Here is a 21,092-nt window from a genome sequence, read left to right as displayed (position 1 = left end):
GATCCATGGGAGAAGAATTCTACTGGAATGGTGTGTGCCTCCAGGCTTTTTTCAACTGTTTTATTATAAAGCATTGGGAGGGGTTAGCCTCTCAATCATATGACAATTGCTGAGATGTTTTTGTTTCAGATCAATTGCAATGAACATGCACCTTCCCAGAAAAAGACAGTGCATGTACAACCTCAGGACCCATCTAGAAATTGTTCTTGCCACGTCTTTCATCAATAGCCATTTAGTGCTTTCCACACCCCACCACGTGGGAGTCCCCGCGTTTCAGCAACATAACAAAAATATTTACTCAATCAAGCCAGCATTGACAAGTGCAGCACTGGAAGGAAATTGACAGTGATAACCATGGTCTTGTCCTTGAGTAGTTTACAAAATAGCCTTGGGAAATTAGACACTCAGAAGAGGAGAATTAATTACTATCAACACTCAATAGAACATGACAACAAAAGGGGGTTGATAAGGTGCATAGGGCCACTACTAGGGAGTGATCTGATTAGATGTGTAATCATCTCATGGGATGGGGAGACCAGTTGGGTCTAGGTACACATATGCCTGTAGAATTCTTGGACCCCATGCCTTCCGTATCACATGTAAACCAGGAATTACAACACCACGGAAGGTCTCTGAATGCCACTCCGTACCCTGGAATGGTGTGCTCCTTTTAGGCTCACGCTAGAAGACAGGTTGGGAATCTAGGTTTTTACACATTGATCCTGAAGTGAAGAGTCCAGGGCCTGATAATGACCACTAAAATTCTACTCTTGATGACCTCCAGAAGGGCAGAATTGGCATGATTGAGGCCGGACTGGTGAGAACTGTTGGTAATTCATTCCAGACAATTCCCACTGATTGTCAGCCTTCTTACTCCCAGCAGATGCAAGAGGAGCCCAGCTGACAGGAGTGGCTAGAGATTTCTTGTCTTGTCTTTTTTTTTTTTTTTTTCAAAGACCAGGCATATTTCCTCTTTATGCTTTATCACGCATTTACACTTTGGGATAGGCATAGTTATTTCATAGAGCAACTGTGGCCCATCCCCTGTTTTTTTTAATGAACATAAACTTATCAGCAATGGGAGTCAACTAATCTGAAGGCAAAATATTCAGCAAAATGGCTTCAGATCCCCACTACCAACAACACCCACATGCATGTCCGTGCGGCTCCATTAATGGCACAACTTAGAGTCAAGGCAGCCTGGTTTCCAGTGGGGCTCCCCTCCTTGTAAGCTTTGTGATTTCGGCAAAATAATCTCAACAGTCTGCCCTCAGCTGTACAGTGGGATCCTGGTTGTAGCCCCCACTTCCTAAGGTGATTATATGGTTAAGTAATACATTGCACGTAAAGCATCCTACAGGGTGCCCAGCATTCAGTTGGTGGTTACTGCTGTTCTGAGGAGCATCTCTGTTGTCATGGCTATTGTGTCTTTGAAAATAACTATGCACTTGCAGAACCAGGGTCCCCGGCCTAGAACACTAAAGGAAAGCTGAAATGCCCAGCAGACTCTGCCTCCTTAGACGGACATGGCCCTCCAGGCGCTGACCTCCGTGACCTGGTGCTCTGTCTTTGCTTTTTGCAGCCGCCTGCCCCGTCCTATGCAGTGGGAATGGACAGTACTCCAAAGGGACATGCCAGTGCTACAGCGGCTGGAAAGGCGCAGAGTGTGACGTACCCTTGAATCAGTGCATCGATCCTTCCTGCGGGGGCCACGGCTCCTGCATCGATGGCAACTGTGTCTGCTCTGCGGGCTACAAGGGCGAGCACTGTGAGGAAGGTAAGGAAGGGGAAAGCCAGGGATGAGTGGGCGGGCGGGGCCGCCATTGAGGCAAAAGGCATTTGCAGGCCTGGACCTTTGTGGATGGGCCTAGTCCTGGGCTTCATATTGTGCAAAGAAAACTCCAATATTTTGCACTTCAGACCCCTGACTTTGATGGACTTCTTATGTTGCAGAAAACAGAAGGCTTGCCAGTGGTTGTGCAAGGCACATTTTGATTTTCCTTTATTTTAATCAGCTCCTTTTCTCTTTCTCCCTTGTTTGTCTGTCTTCTCTTTCCCTCCACTTCCCTACCTCCCCTTCCTGCTCTTCCTTTTCCTTTGAATTCCTTCCCCCTCCTCATCCTCCTCTTTTTTCTGCTTTATTCGAAGTCTTCTGGATTGGGAATTACACTCTCCAGAAAAAAAGACAAGATTCCTTAAAGACCCTTCCTTCCCCAAAGCCATTTTTTTAAACTCTTCCTGGTAATCACAGACCTGATATGTCTGTGTAAAAATCTCTGCAAAAATTAATATCAATAGAAGACAGTCAGGTTGGAAAGGCCGTAGGTACCCAGGTCACTTAGAGAAACTATGTAGGGCGAATTATCCAGGTTACCTACAGTTACACAGGACTGGAGGCGAATGGGTGTGCAGCACGAGGGCTGGGATTTGATGTGTCCTGAAGAGCTCTCTCTGGCATGCTTTGAAGTGGCTTCCCTCTGGCATGCTTTGAAGTGGCCTCTGGTACACATGGAGGATATCAGGGGATGCAGTCAAAGAATCTAATCTGATGAAACAGATCAGAGATAAGGCTTGGTGATCAGAAGAGGGGGGTGCTGGGGGAGGAGGTGCAGGAATACAGGCAAAGAGCACCTCTCCAGAGGTGTTCAGAAGCCAGCTCTAACTAGTCCTAGTTACTCTGGGTAGGGCTGTCAGAAGTTATTTGGCACTGAGGTGTTTGGACCTATAAGGCCAGGGAACTCAGCAGAGCCTATCAGCCTTCTTCTTCTGCCCTCTTAGAATATGGCTTATAGTTGCCCATCTATTGCTTCTCCCTTATGAAGAATCAACGACACTTTGTAGAAAGTAAAAAACCTAGGTCCTCCCCTTCCCTCACCTGTCTTCCAGCTGAGCGACTTTCCTCTGAGTCCATCTCCCAGTGAAACGTCTCCATGTGCCTCAGCTCTTTCCCCTCCTTTGCTCCCAATGGAAAAAGAAGTGCCAGAGTTCCCATTGTGGCTCAGCAGGTTAAGGACCTGACATTGTCTCCTTGAGGATGCAAGTTCAATCCCTGGCCTTCCTTAGTGGGTTAGGGATCCAGCATTGCCACAAGCCGTGACCGTCAAGGTCCCAGAGGCAGCATGGATCTGGTGTTGCTGTGGCTGTGGTGTAGGTCTGCCACTGTAGCTCCGATTCAACCCCTGGCCATAAAAAGGAAACAAAGAAGAAGAAAAACTGTCAACTCACCAAACAAAGGGAAGAAGTGAAGCCCATTGTCCCCCCCGAGCGACACAGCTTGAGATGACCGCCCAGGGTGGAATTATGCTGTTGGACATCAGATGCCCGTGTTCTTCCTCACCTTCTCATAGACACACCGATAAGAATGAACCTCAGATAGTCTGAGGTTCTCAGAGGCAAAGGGACCTGTTTGTGATGACAGTGGCTCACCCTTAGATAACCATACACAAAACTCCCCTTGGGAAATCTTGTATTTCATAGTTTTTTAAGAACTATTTCTACAAAGACTCGGCTTCTAGGGCAGTATTCTTCTCAGATTTTTACAGCAGTGATAGTGCCCTGAATGGAGCCCAGAAGTAGGACTCTGGACCATTACTCACTCAACTCTCTCTCTGTTTTTTCTTCTATAATAAAAGGTAGCCTCCCTCCATCTGTCCACATCATAAAACCAAACTGGGAGTTAGGATGGTGGAAGCACTGATTTAATAACCCCGTTGGAAAAGTTAAGGTTCCTAATGATAAATAGATTGCAGGAGGCAAAGCTGCCTTCGCTGAAAACATGGGAGAGGCCAATAACAGGACGAGAGAAGTTAAAACGACCTTTTGCGTATATATTATTTGGCAAGAGGAAACTGACAGAGACATGACATTGCCCATCTTAGCATTGTTTTCTGTCCAGTAAAGATTGTGCCTATCTGTATGGGTGGACTTTCAAGGAATTTCTCAACTTTCTTTCTCTCCCAGCTGGTCTTATTTAAATGTTCAGAATGAACTAGCTGTCCAACAAAACAAGGAAGTCACGTGGATCATTATGAAAGGGTGAAAGCACCCCTATTGATTTCTGCTACCCAAAAAGTATGAACCGAGATGATTCATACTCTGTTTTCAAAATAGGAAATGGAATCAGAAAGTCTGGGTCAGCACTTTTCCTTCCATTTAGCACTTTTTTTTTCTGGTATTCATCATAGTCATAACGTTCAAACAATTTACCTGAAATGGCCATGGCAACGAAATCAATAGTTGCCATCCTTCGTTTTTGCTGCATAAACATTGCTGTACTATTAACAGATTTGCACAAGAAAATGAAAGGACTGATTCGTGAGGTTTTACTCAATGATGTCTGGGGGACTGGGAAGGTGACGAGGGAAGAATTGACACATTAGTTTAAGTCAGCCATGTTTTCATGTCATTTTCATGGTTGAGTCATTTTTCAATGACATTTAACTTCATAAATGTAATTCATGGTTCTTCAGGGGTTTATAGTACATATTGTTTGTAAAACTCCTTGACCTCCTTTTTTATCCTTAGGGATAAAAATTGCATTCACGACCCTTTTTTGTCAAACCTACAGAGGGCCCAAGACTAAATGAGTTCTAATGATTTCAGCTGCCAGGGGGCTAGTGTTGTAAGGCACATGGTACTTAGCTGGTAAAGGCCACTGTCCCCCTTTTAAGTATAACACTGTTTCTATTTATAAAGCTTCGTAAAATGCCATTGTCCCTCCTGCCTGCTGAAGACTCTAAGGATGTGGCCACAAGGCCATCTTATGAAATTGGAACCAAATTTAAAATTCATGGTGAAACTACCCCCCTTAAAGTCTGAATTTAGTTATTCTATCAGCTGCAGTAATTATATAGCACAAAGGGCGTATTTACTAGTTTCAGTGACCAGAAAAAGGGTTATCTCGTATTTCTAGATACAATAAATGGTTCTTTTGATGACATTCCTCTCCTCGGCTAATAAATCTCAGTAAATTTTCTCTTTCCTTCCTACTGTAATTCAGGATAGAGAAGAGCATGCTAATTTATCTGAAAGAAAAGTGCCATTTTCTTTCCCTCTCTCTCTCTTTCTTTTGTTACATTATTTTTTACTTCATCCTTTTAAGAAAAATATCATAATATAGTTTCTTAGATTTTTTGAAAGCTCCTGGCTGTTGGCACCTCACCAAACATTTTAAGCACCTAATTACAGATGTAGAGTGATGTTTAAGGCACATACCACAGAAGGAATTTTTTTTTTTTTTTTGTCTTTTTTCCTTTCCTAGGGCTGCTCCCAGCGGTGGCATATGGAGGTACCCAGGCTAGGGGTCGAATCAGAGCTGTAGCCGCCAGCCTACACCAGAGCCACAGCAACACGGGATCCGAGCCGCGTCTGCAAACTACACCACAGCTTATGGCAATGCCGGATCCTTAACCCACTGAGCAAGGGCAGGGACCAAACCCGCAACCTCATGGTTCCTAGTCGGATTTGTTAACCACTGAGCCACAACAGGAACTCCACCACACAAGGTATTTTTGAGTATATTTCAACATTGCTATATTCGAAATGGAGACAGAGTAGAAAACTAGAACTTTGGGGTTTTCTTCTATAAGACGAATATGAACAAGGTTGATTCTGAATGAATGATTTTGTGTTTTGAAGATTCCAAATTGCACAGCATTCTTCCCCAAACCAAGACATTGTTAGCACCCCTTTCTCCTTGTTAGCCCTTCACACTGGAAATTTGTCTCATTAACAACAAATACTCATAGCAAAGTCTGCTGTTCACCCTCACAGCAATTGCGTAAAGAGCACCTACTCTATTCCTTGACTGTGCGAGGCACGAGATGGTAAAGGCATTGCACAGGCTCTTCATGGATGTCTTCCATGTATTGGAACCTTTCAGTTCATGTATATCCAGGTGTACTCTATCCTTCTGAAGGGAGCAAGTTTGAAAGTATCAGAAAGGGTTCATGTCATCAGGAGCAAGAGTGCTCAAGACAATGAATTCAGTATTTTCAAGCTTTTTTAAAATTTATTTTTTTATTAAGGTATATTTGATTTACAGTGAATTCAATACTAGAGTGATAGTAACCAGAGCAAGTAACATCACTGTAAACATCTCCAGCTAATAATAAATCATGGAAATGTACCTTTCCGAGAGAGTATTCCTGATTTAAAAAAAAAAAATCAGTGGCAACTTCTGTTTTCCTATGGTTCAAATCATTTTTAACTGATATCTGAAAATAACATCTGAGAAGATCTAAATGGAATCCTGAGAAACATCTCTTAACACTGAAAATTCTTATTTTTGCCACAAAAATATTTTTTGTTCTTTGGAAACTTCATGGAAAATTTAGTGGAATATTGTTATTTCAATTAAATCCTAATTTCTGGAGTTCCCGTTGTGGCTCAGGGGTTAACAAATCCGACTAGGAACCACGAGGTTGCAGGTTCGATCCCTGGCCTCGCTCAGAGGGTTAAGGATCTGGCGTTGCCATGAGCTATGGGGTAGGTCGCAGACGAGGCTCGGATCCTGTGTTGCTGTGCCTCTGGTGTAGGCCGGTGGCTATGGGTCCCATTGGACTCCTAGCCTGGGAACCTCCATGTGCCACAGGAGCAGCCCTAAAAGAGGCAAAAAGACAATAAATAAATAAATAATTAAAAAAAAAAAGAGTTCCCGTCGTGGCGCAGTGGTTAACGAATCCGACTAGGAACCATGAGGTTTCGGGTTCAGTCCCTGCCCTTGCTCAGTGGGTTAACGATCCGGCATTGCCGTGAGCTGTGGTGTAGGTTGCAGACGCGGCTCGGATCCCGTGTTGCTGTGGCCCTGGTGTAGGCCGGTGGCTACAGCTCCGATTCAACCCCTAGCCTGGGAACCTCCATATGCCGCGGGAGCGGCCCAAGAAATAGCAACAACAACAACAACAAAAACACAAAAAGACAAAAAAAAAAAAAATCCTAATTTCTTGCATCTGATGTGCTCCAGAATGAAATAGTTGGTGGCAGGGATAATCTAAATCATGTCATATTTAGAGCCATTGTGCTATTGGTTTTAAAACACACCATTATTTTGTAGATGGTAAGAAAGGAAAAAAGATACTATGCTACAAAAATCTGGGACCCCAAGGGGTTACCATTTCCATGTCATGGTGAACTATTTAGAGGACAAAAATCTCATTTCAGTCTTGGCATTGGGAAAAAAAGAGAAATCAAAGTTTTCTCTGAGAACTTGAACTGCAAGATGGCACACATTCCTATGAGGGATTGAATCACACTATCAATGTGGTCCAAAATCCTCAAGAAAATGCTTTAAAGGGATCTCAAGCTGGCTATGCCCCCAGATGATGGCAGAAGCACATGCTTTAATATAGGCCAACAGACCTGCTCTCCAAGATGGTAAAATAAGGGAAATGTATGTCTTAGTCACAAAAGATGACAAGACCTCCCTATTGCTCTCATCCACAAGGCAACATCTGAGCCCTATGTGAGACCTCTGTTCACCACTCAAACCCCACAGTGTGCAGTGCCCTCTCCGCCAAATGCCACTCCATCATTTTCTAGGAATACCTAAGGAAGCTGGTCTTCCTCTAGAGGGCCCTGTTTATCTGTGCTTGGGCTGGATGGATGTCTGAGGTGTAGGGTCACGTCCTCATACAAAAAGTTCTATCTTCAAGAACTGGCCTTTGCCGCTCACTCTTCTCCTCACTTTGAATTGATTCCAGAGTAGTAATCTTCAGGTTACTGCTGGAGGTATATCCACTCTGATTCCTAAGACGGCCAAGCAGTCAGACCATGAAACTGGAAAGAACAATGATTGGGATCTGACCATTAATTTGTCTGATTGATGGGGGCGGGGGGTGTCAGTGCCACAGCATCACCCATCCAGTCCACTCATGATTATGTGTAGGAAGGTTACCCCGTGGGGATCATTTCCACACCCAACTTCACCTCTTCTATCCTGCACATTTACTAACTTCTTCCAGTAGATGTGTGCTCAGAGAATGAAAACTAATTTTAGACTGAGCCTAAGTGAAACTTAATTAGGAAAGTGACTCATGCCTGAGTTTTGCTGGTTTTCTTTTTAATCTTTTGTTGCCTACTGAAGTCAAGTCTTAGTGAAGTTAGGACAAGCCTCTCTACTTTTCTTTCCAAGAGTGAAGGATGCTTGGGTTTGGCAAAACATGCAGAGACATCACCAGCATTCATGGCCCTGTCTTAAAAGCCCTGCTCTGATCCAACTAAGGTACTAATGCTAATAAGTATGAGGTTCTCGAAGTCAGATGATACACCTCTATATTTGATTCCTCCTAATTCTGCTTGAGAAATCCCCTTTCTTCCCTTACATTCTCTTCAAGTTTGAGACTGGGTATTTCGACCAATTACAATGGCTGTTCTTCAAGGTGCCATGTTAGTGTTACCTGTGCTGCTCCATTTGCCTGCAAGTAGGTAGGAACTGGCCAACCACTGGTCTGCTCTGTATACTGGTATTTTGGGACCCTTCCCCCGTGAGTGATGGATACTTTTCCTCTTTGTTTTTTTTTTTTTTTAGTTGATTGCTTGGATCCTACCTGCTCCAGCCATGGAGTCTGTGTAAATGGAGAATGCCTTTGCAGCCCTGGCTGGGGTGGTCTCAACTGTGAGCTGGCAAGGGTCCAGTGCCCGGACCAGTGCAGTGGGCACGGCACTTACCTCCCGGACACGGGCCTCTGCAGCTGTGATCCCAACTGGATGGGTCCCGACTGCTCCGTTGGTAAGCCAAGAGGTTTCATCCTCTCTTTCCTCAGCACTCATGCTCTGTGTTCCTTCTGTGAGCCCAAACAGATGGGAATCTGCTCTTTCTACTTAGCTTGGGAGAGGGGGAATTTGGTCAGTGGCATAGCACCTCTCTTAATCTCGTCTCAGTCATGAAGTCTTCGATCCTTGAGAAACAAACAAAAAAGTACCACAAGGGTTCTTGTGCCTCTTGGTTTCATCACTACAAATGGATGAGGAGTCCAGAAGGGATGAGTCCAGTCCCCTTGCATTATAGATTCTTCATGCACCCTCCCTAAAGGTACCAGAAAGCAGAACAGAACAATTCAGTCCCAGGCAAACTGAATGGAACATCCTATAAAACAGAAGAGGGGTTCTCTTGGGGTGCTGGGTAAACATGTTATAAAGCTCTGCAGTATACCAGTGGCAGGAAAATAATGAAGTTGCACCATACACTTGATTGTCCTAAAATTAAGAGTACATGTCTTACCTCCCGAGTGCCCTTCAAATGGAATGGTTCATCAGTTCAAGCCAGTCCCCACCTTTCCGAGAATGGTCCTGTTCACACTGACAAGCACCTATCTAAGCAAGCCATCATCATTCCGCCCCCTTCCTCTGGATAGTGAGACAGCTGTCAGATTGCCATGGCAATCAGGAAGGGAATGTATGTGAAGCTTTGCTACAAGGGGAAAGAAATGAATATTTCATTCCAAAAGAAAAAAAAAAAAGAAGAGTCAGTTAAAATGGGCTATTTTGGGTATCTTCTCAACCCACTCGCCTCTGGCTTCAAATTCTGTTGTTGATAGTCCAGGCCAAGCTCTGCAGAGGACAGAGGAAGGGAGAATCTTAGCTCCAAGGCCCAGCTGTGCTACCAACATGTTGTGTGACTTGGAGTGAGTCACTGACCCTCCTGGTCTGGTTTCCCCTCCCCTGGCATGGGGAGTCATGCCCCACTCAGTAGTCTGTTGGAAGGATGAGTGTCTGGCACGTGCTTGTCCTCGAGTGAGAGGTCTGGAACACCAGAGAGTGCATATCTGTCTGTCTGTCTCCTCCCCAACCACAAAAGACTTTGAGCTCCTTTGAGAAAGAGGCTGTGTACATGCAGCACAATGACAGTGGTCATAATGGCCACCAAGGTGCTGATCTGGGTGCAGCTGGGTCTGCAGTCATTGCAAGGATGGAGCTGCTGGGTCCCCAACCGACCGGCCTTTGGTCAGTTCAGGCTCTCAACAGGGAAAAAAAATCCCAGCTGGCTAGGGAGTCAGGATCCACAGGTAGCTTTTCAGGTGGGCACCTCTAGGGTCTCTATACCAAACTGGATGGCCAGCGTCTGACCTCTTCCTGGGAGAACAGTGGTTCTCACACTTTAGTGTGCCTCGGAAATACCTGGTTGACTTGTTACAAGAAATTTCTAAGCCCCACTCCCAGGACTTTCTAATCCTCAAGGACCAACCAAGGCATGAGAAGTTGCATTTCTACATAGTTCCCACATGATGGTGATGCATATGATCCAGGGACCCCAGTGTGAGAACACTGCTCCAGAAACTACCTACCAATGAACTAGTACCTGGCCAGTGAAGAGACAGGTGGCCCAGGATGACATAGCTTCTGGGCCTCGGGCCTGCTCCAGGGACCTGGGCCATGTGTATGGTCTGGCCTCCAGTGGAGGGTTTCGCCAGCTGTGGTGTTGAGCTGTAATCATTGTTTTTCTTCCAGAAGTGTGCTCAGTAGACTGTGGCACTCACGGCGTCTGCATCGGGGGAGCCTGCCGCTGTGAAGAGGGCTGGACAGGCGCAGCTTGTGACCAGCGCGTGTGCCACCCCCGCTGCATTGAGCACGGGACCTGTAAAGATGGCAAATGTGAATGCCGAGAGGGCTGGAATGGTGAACACTGCACCATTGGTAGGCAAACGGCAGGCACCGAAACAGGCACATATTGCTTTATTTTCATAAATCGTAGATCTATAGTGATGGTCGTGCATTGCAACTGGCTGTTCCTTCAGGGACACGAGTGCTCGCCCACGTTCCTGCTGCCTCTCCAAATCTCCAAGGGCATAGGGAAGGGCAAAGCAAGGTCCTCATTGGAAAGGGCTTTCCCTTCTTTCCAGAATCCCAGATTGGGAGGAAAGGGACCGAATCAGATAAGAAAACCCATCCAAATTACAGATCTTGGGGAGGGAGAAATGCACATGCATGGGAAATTGTCAGGGCCTGGAGGTTTCAAGCACCCCAAATGACTGTCGTCTGCGAGGCACCCCTTTTTTGCATACTCTCCCAGCCGGCTAGATCACCAGATCCCTGCTTGTTGGCAACAGTCGAGCTCACTTCTTTTAGACCAGGTTGGATGCAGGCAGGACTCCCAGGTTTCCCGGGTAACCAGGTACCAGTGTAATAGCTTTGAGCATTCTCTTGCTAGCCCAAGGCAAGGCTTTGTCCTTGGGCTCCTGACCCTCCCCATCACCACTGCCATCAATAAGTATCTCCCTTCCTCTCGTCCCATTTCATTCTCTCTATTATATCAGCTTCATGACCAAGAATATTTTTAAAAGGTCATTTTCTTTGTTAAGAAGTAATAGTTCTCATGTTTCTTCAGTTTTGTTTTTGCTTTTTGCCATGATTGTGGTTTGGGGTGGAATAATACTGAATTGAAGGCATCCAGTTATCCCTTTAATTGAGGAGATGGAAGCCATTGCCCCCGGGGTTTCCACTTTCTTAGGTGGTTGGGATTAGCATATCTTTTTTTTTACATTTATTATTGAATGAAGTCAGGTCCAGAGTTGATTGCATGCCAAGCTGGCTGAATCCACTTGCCTGCAAGGAAGCTCTCAGAGAAGTCTCCAACCAAACTACTGACTTAGCCTGTTAAAGTTTCATTTGATTCTAGCCATGGGGTTAAGGGTCCTTCCCTCTGCCCTAGCCCTAAGATCCCAGCCACTTGGAGGGAGCGATGGGGTTAGGAGCTTGTCCGGGGCCAACGCATAAGATCAGATTCAGTTTCCCATGCTGTTCATTTGGGTGGTCAAGCAGAGATCAAGTGCTCTCTGCCTTAGATTTCCCCCAATTCCATCTGATTGGGCATCGAGGAGCAGCGTGCCTATCCAGGCCACGATCATAGCACTGGGACCCTGCTGGGACAGTCTGTTGGCAGTGAATTGTTTTTGCAATCTCTCAATTATGCTCCAGATCCCCCCCGCCCTACTCCCACCCTGCAGCCGCTTTCAGCTTCAGTTCCCTGCAGAGTCGGGATAATTCAGAAAGCTTTCAGGGAAAGGATGCACACAGCCCAAGACCAGGACAGTTTGAAATCCTTACCCGTAGCTCCCACATTCAGGGGTGCTCCTTCTGATATAGTTTTGCATGCCCAGGATGATTTAAATACAAACCCTCCCCCACCCTCATACCTCTATTGTCCATGGTCTCTCGCCCCAAAATCTTTAGGTAGAAAATCCCACATTCAGTTTACACAGCCCTGCCTCATCTCCTCTTCACTTGCCCCTTCCCACATCGGCCAAGGGTCTAGTCTCCCATGGTGATGTCTGCTGACTGTCTCCCACCTGCAACCCTTCTCTGTTCTGGGAATAGCTTACGGAAGGGCAGCCCTGAAGGAATAGAGCAAAAATTGGAAAACTATGGGTAGGGGAACCAAATCTGGCCTGTTGCCTATGTTTTCTTTGGCGTATGAGCTAAGAAGGGTTGTTAACATTTTGTAAGGTTTGAAAGAAAAGCATTTCCTGACATGCGACAATTTGAGGGCATTCCAGGTTCAGTGTCCACTCGGCAGTGTTAGTAGAGGGCAGCCACGCCCATTTGCTGCTGTGTTGTCTGCTTCCACACTGCACCTTGGCCTTGAGTAACTGCAGCATGGCCCACGAAGCCATTTGTTATCGGGTACAAAAAAATACAGGAACAAACTGGCCAGCCCTTGAATTGGGGAATTGCATGAGTCTCGGTTCAGAGAGACGTGAAAGGAGCAGTGGGTCAACATTCACTTGAGGGAAAGGACACCAGTTGTGACTTGAAGGACTTCAGGGGCCAAGAGAAAAGGAAAGGCCCAGATGTCACAGAGCCAGTAGAAAGAAATCAACTGTGGGGTGGAAGCGTCTCTGGGACCTTTGAAAATGAAACAGGAAGATGGCAACTTGAGTCTTAGTAGAAAATGTGAGGTTGCGGCCAGCAGGAGAAATAGGAGGTGATTCTTTCTTTCCCATCGGGTGAGATGAAACAGAGAAAGGTGTTTCTGCTCCTTGAAGTGTCTGGTCCAAGTTTCACATCCCCGTGAGCTAACATCCCTGAGTTCTTGAGAGACAGAGAAGGTGCACATTTTTGTGCCAAGAAAAGCTCCCCAACTTTAGCTAGTGGTGTCCCAGGAAGGTCTCTCCCTCAGAACTCTGCTCTCTCGTGATTTCGTGAGGTCCCACCATGTAAGTCGTAAAGAGCTTTGTCACCAAAGCCCATCCTTGTGAGAAATTAGGGCTCTGTGGTTTTATTAGTAGGATTGGTGCCAGCTCCTCATAGTCATGTTCACTGCGCTTTGCTCAAAAAAAAGCCAAGTGGTGGGTGAGATTTGCCATTCAAAATGTAGAGGTGTTCGTACGCGCATAATTGCTCCTTTTGCTTTTCAACCTCTGCCCCCAGAGCTGTTTCATGGAGTTTTAGTCTTTTATTTTGAGCAGACACTCCTGTCAATTCATTTCAAGTAAATGCCGCAATTTACAAGCCCAGAATCACTCCTTTTCCTCAGGGATACCAGCAGTCAGAACGGAAAGAGAGGCTCTCCGGTCCCTTTCAAGCAGAGCCTCAAATGCTGTATTTTGCAAATAGAAAATAAGAAGGAAATGGCACCTAGTCTGCCCAAAAAAATGCCGTGGGAACTTAGGGTAAGGCAAATCAGTGAGTGCCTTGGGTTGGGCTTGGGTGGTCTGTGGCTTATTTTCAAAAGGTCATGGAGAGGTTGTTTGCTTAGGGTCATTGCAAATAGCCAGCTGGACAATTCACATCAGTGCTTGTATATCACATTTCTTTTACGGAGGAAAGCAAGGAGATAGACGTGGGGGCGGGGGAAAGGGTGAGGATAAAAGCATGGACTTCTAAAAGTCAATCAAATAGAATCACTAGAATCTATCCATGTTGGGTAAAATGCATTTCTGAAATTTTTCAACCAAGTTCTTTTTATATTTGGATACTTAATACATATTGCTGAAGATATAAATATAAGGCATAACATTTCAATGTTAACTGGTAGAGCTAACTTATTAGCAGACTTGATTCTGTCAAGCAGTGATCTTACACGGATTCTACCAAGCAGTGATGTTATAGTACCTCTTTCTAACAAGTTGAATATAAAGTATGGCTGGGAGTTCCCTAGTGGCCCAACAGGTTAAGGATCCAGCATTGTCACTGCCGTGGTATGGGTACAATCCTTGGTCCTGGGAACATGTACACGCTGCAGGCACAGCCAAAAAATTAAAAATTAAAAAGAATAAATAAAGTGTGGCTAAAATCTAGAGAATGGCATAGAGAAATATCCACTGCATCCAAATCAACTTTAGTTCATGTGTATCTTTGGAATATATCAGCCTTATTTGAATAGGCTGCAGTTTACTCGTATGAATAAATCAGAAGGCACATTGTGTGGTTAGAATAGTTTTATTCTTTAAACATAATCCTAAAATGGGTTGTTGTTCCTATCACCCACCCCCACCCCTTATTAACAGCAGGGGTTTAGCTTTAGAAAGCCATGCAAAGGCTATGAGGCCAGAGCATAAAGCAACCATAGGATAGGTCAAAAAGCAACATAAACCATAGTCAACTCATATAATCATCTCTCATAAAGAAATAGATTCAGTATTAACATGTTGGCCAGCAGAATAGTCAGGCAAAACCCAGGGAGACCCACGTTTTTATGGCAGGAGATTACAAGGAGGAAAGTGAAATGCTAATTGAGGCTTGTTGTTATGACCTACTGAATGTCAGCTGACCGGTCATCCTGTCCAAATAATACAGACTAACACATACACACACAGAATAAATCCACCACTGCTAGGCTCCGACCCTAGGTGAACTCTTTGATATCTGGGTAGTGAACTATGTCTCTAATGGTTATTCCAGGCTGTTCATTCTGTCCGTATGGACCTGACCTCTGGCTGCATTTCAGAATCACAAGGACTGGATGCCCAGGACTGCGTGGGGCTGAGGAGCTCACCCGTGTAGCACAAGTCAGAACAGTTTTCTTTTCCCTCTGTCGCACTGGGGCCCTTCTATTTTTCCTCTTTAATTGGTTAGGGAAAGAACTAGGTTCTTGTGATGTTAATAAGGAAAATGAATCTTTACCCAAGGTAAAACCAGCCGTGCGACAATCTGACGTGCTGATTAAGTGATTGTCATCAGGAGTAGACAGGGTCACGGTCCAAGAGGGAGAGAGCCTTGGAGCTACGGGGAGCAGGTGGGGAAGAAAGTGACTGTTGAAACGAGCCAACGGCAGGCTGAGTACAGCGGTGTCTGCGAGATGCTTCCAGCTTCATTCTAACTTACGAAACTTTTTTTTCCCTTGTCACTATTACCCTTCAACATTTGAGCTTTCATGACTCTACAGTGAGATATCAAGTTGAGATAAAATTAGCCACTGTGGATCCGTCCTTCCCACCAGGTCTGTGGAAGCGGCTAATTCTCCGATTGGTTCATTAACCTATTCCTCGGGGAGCTCTTCCTGGAACCTATCCTGGGATCTCCAGCTTTTTTGAAGTGACGGTCTTTTGCTGTTTAAGATTAGGGACAGGCTTTTAGCAGCAAAGCAGGAAATGGTCCACTGCTGGTTTTTTTTCCCCACACTTTGGCCAAAATGTGAGACTTTTCACTGAGGTTCGAGAAACCACCACATGCCCAGAAGTTCTCTATGTGTCCAGGTCACCAGTCTGCCCAGGTTTCCCACCCAGACTCAGAACAAGGACCTGGAGGTCCCTGTTATAGGGACCCATTTTCAGCTCACTGCAAAAAAAAAAAAAAAAAAATGAAATAAAATGAGGGGGAGGAAATTTCCTTATAATTAGTGAGATCCCCATTGCTGGAAGTGTTTGCCTTCTCAGCCTGGATGTTGAAGTGGGGCTTTCTGGGGAAGGTAGACTAGAAAGACGTGAAGCTCACCCTGACTTATGGCTGTAATTTAAATGGAAATGCTTTTTGGCATGGCTTCCTATGTGATTTAGTAATATAAGCCCATCCAAAAAGGAGCTCCCATCAAAAAAAAAAAAAAAAAAAAGAGAGAGAGAGAGGAGGAAGTCTTGATGTTTTAGTTCTGAGAGGAGACGGTGAGTTGGAGCATTCCTTTTATAACCATCTCCCTCAGGTTTGAGGGTCCCACTGATATGCTAGTGTGTGGTCCCCAGGGAGAAGGCCAGACCCAAGTAGGAGAGAGCTTGATATGAGGTGTTAACTGACTTCATGAAAGCAAAGGACCAAAAATAGTTTGGAACTCTTGGAACAGAAACCTGCAGGTGAGAATTAGCCTGAAGATTTCAGACACAGAAAGAAGGAAAACATCAAAAAGTAAGAGCTTTGGAGTTCCTGTTGTGGCTCAGAGGTAACAAATCTGACTAGTATCCATGAGGACATGGGTTTGATCCCTGGCCTCGCTCAGTGGATTAAGGATCTGGCATTGCTGCAAGCTGCAGGGTAGGTCACAGAGGCAGCTCGGATCCAGTATTGCTGTGGCTGTGGTGTAGGCCAGCAGCTTCAGCTTCGATTCTATCCTTAGATTGGGAACTTCCATATGCATGGGTGCAGCCCTAAAAAGAAAAAAAAAAAAAAAGAGTAAGAACTACAGAGAACATGGGATCCATCCCCTTGGTGTGGGAGGGAGCACTTGGTCCTTGAGCTTTTATGGAGAATCAACATTTCTTCCAAGACTGTGACTCCTGGATTCTATAGTATGTACTCAGGACTTTACAATAAGGGAAAAGGGAAGGCGAAGAGAGCCCTAGAGCAATGAGTGCTGTTAGGTATTCACCATTGAATATCATGAGAGTGACATTCTGTTATCGCTTTCTATCTGGTCCTTTGTGATGTCATGAAAAATAAATTGATGAAAGAGAGGAGATTCGTGTTCTAGGCTTGGCTGTGCCGCAGACATTCTAAGTGCCCTGGAGAAGTCACCCAACCCCCCTGGCCTCAGTTTTTTCCCGTGGCCAGTGAGGGGGTTGGACCACATCATTGCTTTCTAGAGTGCGGTCCGCAAACATGAGGTGCTTTTTGTTCGTGTGCGGATATATTTTATCGAATGGTTATACAGGGCCTTCAAAAAGAAGTCTTAGGAAAAACCATAACTAGCTCATCAAACCCATGATTATACCAGCATTATTGCTTAGGGATGTGGCAAATGCAGTTAGTGATATTAGGCCTGAGTAAATTTGAAGAAAAATATTAAGTAAATAACTGTGCAGATATTGCAAATATCACGAATGCAATATGTAATTGACTGAATTTAGAACACACTTGGTGATCTCTAAGGACCTGTCCGTCTCCAGAAATTTATTACTTTTGATGCAAAATCATATGCCTCAAATGGAACAGTCCACTCCAGGACAATCAAATCTTTCTCTCTTCTGTAAGGTCAGGGAGGGTCTCCAGGTAGCTTCCCATAATATACACTTTACATTACAGTGATGGCTACAGCTGCGTGTTGATTTAACTGGCGGCAGTTTGTTGAATTCTTGAAGTCAGTGATGCTTTTTTTGTTAGTTCAGTCTGATTATCCGCTCAGCTCAGCTCCAATTTATATCCGACTTACCTAGAGAATCCTTCTGTGCATTGAAAAACTTCCCTACATAGTCTGAATAATCAGAATTCACTTTATCCATTTATATTTGTATTTCTTGATTTTAAAGAAGAGAGAGAGATGGTGTGAAAGTAGAGGTCCACTGGACAGTATCCATTTCACGTGGATTCAGGGCAGTGCAGGCATGATAATGAAGTGCTTAAGACACAGTCCTGAGAGTACCTGATGTGGCTCAGTGGGTGAGAACCTGGCTAGCATCCACGAGGGTGCAGCTCCAATCCCTGGCGTCACCGGTAGGCTAAGGATCTGGTGTTGCCACAGACTGAGGCAAAGCTTGCAGATGCAGCTCGGTTCTGACATTGCTGCGGCTGCAGCTCTGATTGGACCCCTAGCCCAGGAACTTCCATATACCTCAGTTGTGGCCCTAAAAAGATAAAAAGAAAAAAAAAAGACTTAGTCCTTTGTGTCTGTCTACCCGAGAGCAAATCCTAGCAGATTTCCTAACCTCTATGTATCTGTTTCTTTACCTGCAAAATGAGAATACCAAGGATAACCTACCTCATTGAGTTACATGTAAAAAGCTTGGCATGGTGCCTCTTATAAAGTAAGAGCCAAATAAATGTGAGCTAACCTCTTCCTCATCCTCCTCCCCCATGATCGCCATCATTATGGTGAGAAGATAAAAGATAGAGACCAAGGGAGGATATCAAAATAAACTTCTCTTTAAGACATTTCTGCTACCTTCCATCTCCCTCTCACACATCTGCCTTTAAGCCATCAAGCAGTTAGCATCATGTCAAAAATAACACCTTCCCTACTAGTCACTTGCCAAAAGAAGGGTTGTTCTATAACTTTCTGGCATCTGGATCTGGCTCTAATAGGGGAAAAAACCCATCTCTTACCTGGAACTGAACCTGCTAATTTTACCGAACAGCCCAATTGGACATGGAATCAAATGTCTGAATATCCTGATAGTAATACAACTGAGTTGTGAAATTGGGGTTTACTGCTTTCAACCAAAGTGTCTCTAACTAGACCTCTTGGATGTATCCTGGGGGTAGGCAAGAGCTCTCTGAGAATTTATTTTTAATTCTGGGTTTCCTTTTTGCAATAAGTACAGTTCAAAAGAAAAAACATTTCCTTTGAAGTATTAGTTTGAAATTCTGTTATTAGTTGAAGAGCATAAAACTTTAGTTCTTTAAGCCAGTATTTCTCCAAATAGGGACCACAGACATATTCTTGAGGCATTTGGTAGGAATCTGTTCTCCTTTAGGAAGAAATCTGGTGTTTCTCACATTTGAAGATGCTGCCAGGTCAGTGTTTCTTAGAACACCTTGTCCTAGTCTCACCTTTTCTTACTCCTTCTCATTTTTCATCACTCTGGGTTCTAAGGTGCTGTTTGCCCAGCTCTCTGCATCAAAGAATAACCCAGGAGGCTCAACTTTGATACACCTGAGTAGCACACATGCTTTTTGGAGAATTAAGACTCTCACTGATGGCTACCCCTGTTTGGCCCAATATACTTCAAAGTACCTGCGTTCCTCCCTTGCAGCAGTTGCTTGACTGCTTGGAGCATGACCCATGGGTGATGTCTGGGGATTCTCTGCAGTTCCTTGCCTCATCTCCTGGGTCATCAGAAGTCATACAGGGTATCTCATATGTTCATATAAGAAACAGGTTTTGCCTACTCTCCCAAGTTGCCTGCCTAATGGGGTTCAATTTTAACACCAACCCACTTCTTTCATAGCACTCTATGTCCCAAACTCTTTTTATTTTTTAAATTAAAAAAAAATGTATTGGAGGGGGTTCCCGTTGTGGCTCAGCAGTTAACGAGCCCTACTAGCATCCATGAGGATGTGAGTTCAATCCCTGGCCTTGCTCTGTGGGTTAAGGATCTGCCATTGCTGTGGGCTGTGATGTAGGCAGGCAGCTGCAGCTCCAATTTGACCCCTAGCCTGGGAACTTCCATATGCCACAGGTGCAGCCCTAAAAACCAAAGAAAAAAAATTGTTGGAATATAGTTGACTTACAATGTTGTGCTAGTTTCAGGTGTATAGCAAACTGAACCAGCTGTACATATACATATATCCATTCCTTTTCAGAGTATTTTCCCATGCATGTCACTGCAGAGTATTGAGTAGATTTCCCTGTGCCCTCCTGAAGGTCCTTGTTACTCATCCAGTCCATATATGGTGGTGTGTGTATGTTGGTCTCCACCTTCCATTTTATCCTTCCCCCCAACGTTTCCCCTTTAGTAACCATAAGTTTGGCTTCAAAATCTTTGAGTCTGTTTCTGTTTTGTGAATAGGTTCTTTCATATCATTTTTACTAGATTCCACATATTAGTGATCTAATATATTTGTCTTTGTCTTACTTCACTTAGTATGAGAGACGCTGGTTCCATCTATGTTGCTGCAAATGGCATTATTTTGTTCTTTTTATGGCAGAGTAATATTCCATTCTGTATATGAACCACATCTTTATCTAATCCTCTGTTGATAGACATTTAAGTAGCTTCCAAGTCTTTGTAAATAGTGCTGCACTGTACATTGGGGTGTATGTATCTCTTTGAATTACGATTTTCTCTGGATAGATGCCCAGGGATGGAATTGCTGGATCATATGGTAGTTCTGTATTTAGTTTTTGTAGGAATCTCTGTACTGTTCTCCACAGTGGTTGCACCAATTCACATTCCCACCAACAGTGTAGTAGGGTTCCCTTTTCTCTACCCCCTCTCCAGTATTTATTTTTTATAGACATTTTGATAATGGCCATTCTGACTTGCATGAGGAGATACCTCATTGTAGCTTTGATTTGCATTTCTCTAATAATTAGGGGTATTGAGCATCTTTCCATGTGCTTTGTGGTCATCTTTTTGTCTTAGGAGAAATATCTGCTTAGATCTTCTGACCATTGTTTGATTGGATGGTTTGCTTTTTTTAATCCATATAAAGCTGTGTGAGGTGTTTCACAAGCCGTTTTTAAAAGACTTTTTTTAAAGCTGTCTTTGGAAAATGGGGTACCAGCATTTTGAAAACCCACCAGTCAAAGTCAGGGATCAGACCACAGAGGCCACCATCATACCACTGATCGTCTCTGAGCTTTTCCCTTCCTGAGTAATAAAGGAAGAAACCTCACCAAGTAGTGGGTAGGAGAATGTTAAGTATTTCATCATAAACATTCTCGGGATAATTAGAATGGATTAAATTACAAGAGAAAATGCATTTAGTTAATCTTTCCTCTAATTAAAAAAAAATCCCTAGTTTTAAGTAAAGTGTTTGTTTTTAAAAACATATTTTCATTGTAATCAGGAAGGGGGAGGCCAGCTTGGCCCTCAACGATAGAAGGCAACATCTGCAAAGTACTTAAAAGCTGCCAGCCAGTGCTTTTTGGATGATGAAGATCCTTAAGGAGCCTGCTTAGTCGTTTCCCATTGGTTTCACCAAGGGATTCTCCAAATGACCTCATCCTGTGGTACCTGGTGGCATTACCCCCTTTCTGTGTAGAGCGGGTTGAAGATGTGGTGGACTCCTCTTGCAGGAAGATTAATTCAGGAGAGGTTTTATACTTTTCCAAGTAATCTAAAATAGTA

General features: G+C 44.4%; 1 protein-coding gene across 1 annotated transcript in view; it reads left to right on the top strand.

The window, feature by feature from the left end:
• Positions 1 to 21,092, top strand: part of TENM2 (teneurin transmembrane protein 2) — a 3,459,878-nt gene that overhangs the window by 3,288,618 nt on the left and 150,168 nt on the right. Inside the window, 3 exon segments of the mRNA XM_021076712.1 lie at positions 1,583 to 1,777; positions 8,528 to 8,728; positions 10,447 to 10,659. Coding sequence (XP_020932371.1) covers positions 1,583 to 1,777; positions 8,528 to 8,728; positions 10,447 to 10,659 — 609 coding nt within the window.

The sequence above is a fragment of the Sus scrofa genome, chromosome 16, assembly GCF_000003025.6.
Source record: "Sus scrofa isolate TJ Tabasco breed Duroc chromosome 16, Sscrofa11.1, whole genome shotgun sequence".
Taxonomy (NCBI): domain Eukaryota; kingdom Metazoa; phylum Chordata; class Mammalia; order Artiodactyla; family Suidae; genus Sus; species Sus scrofa.
The sequence above is the reverse complement of the archived record's forward strand: the minus strand, read 5'-3'. Positions and strand labels throughout refer to the sequence as shown.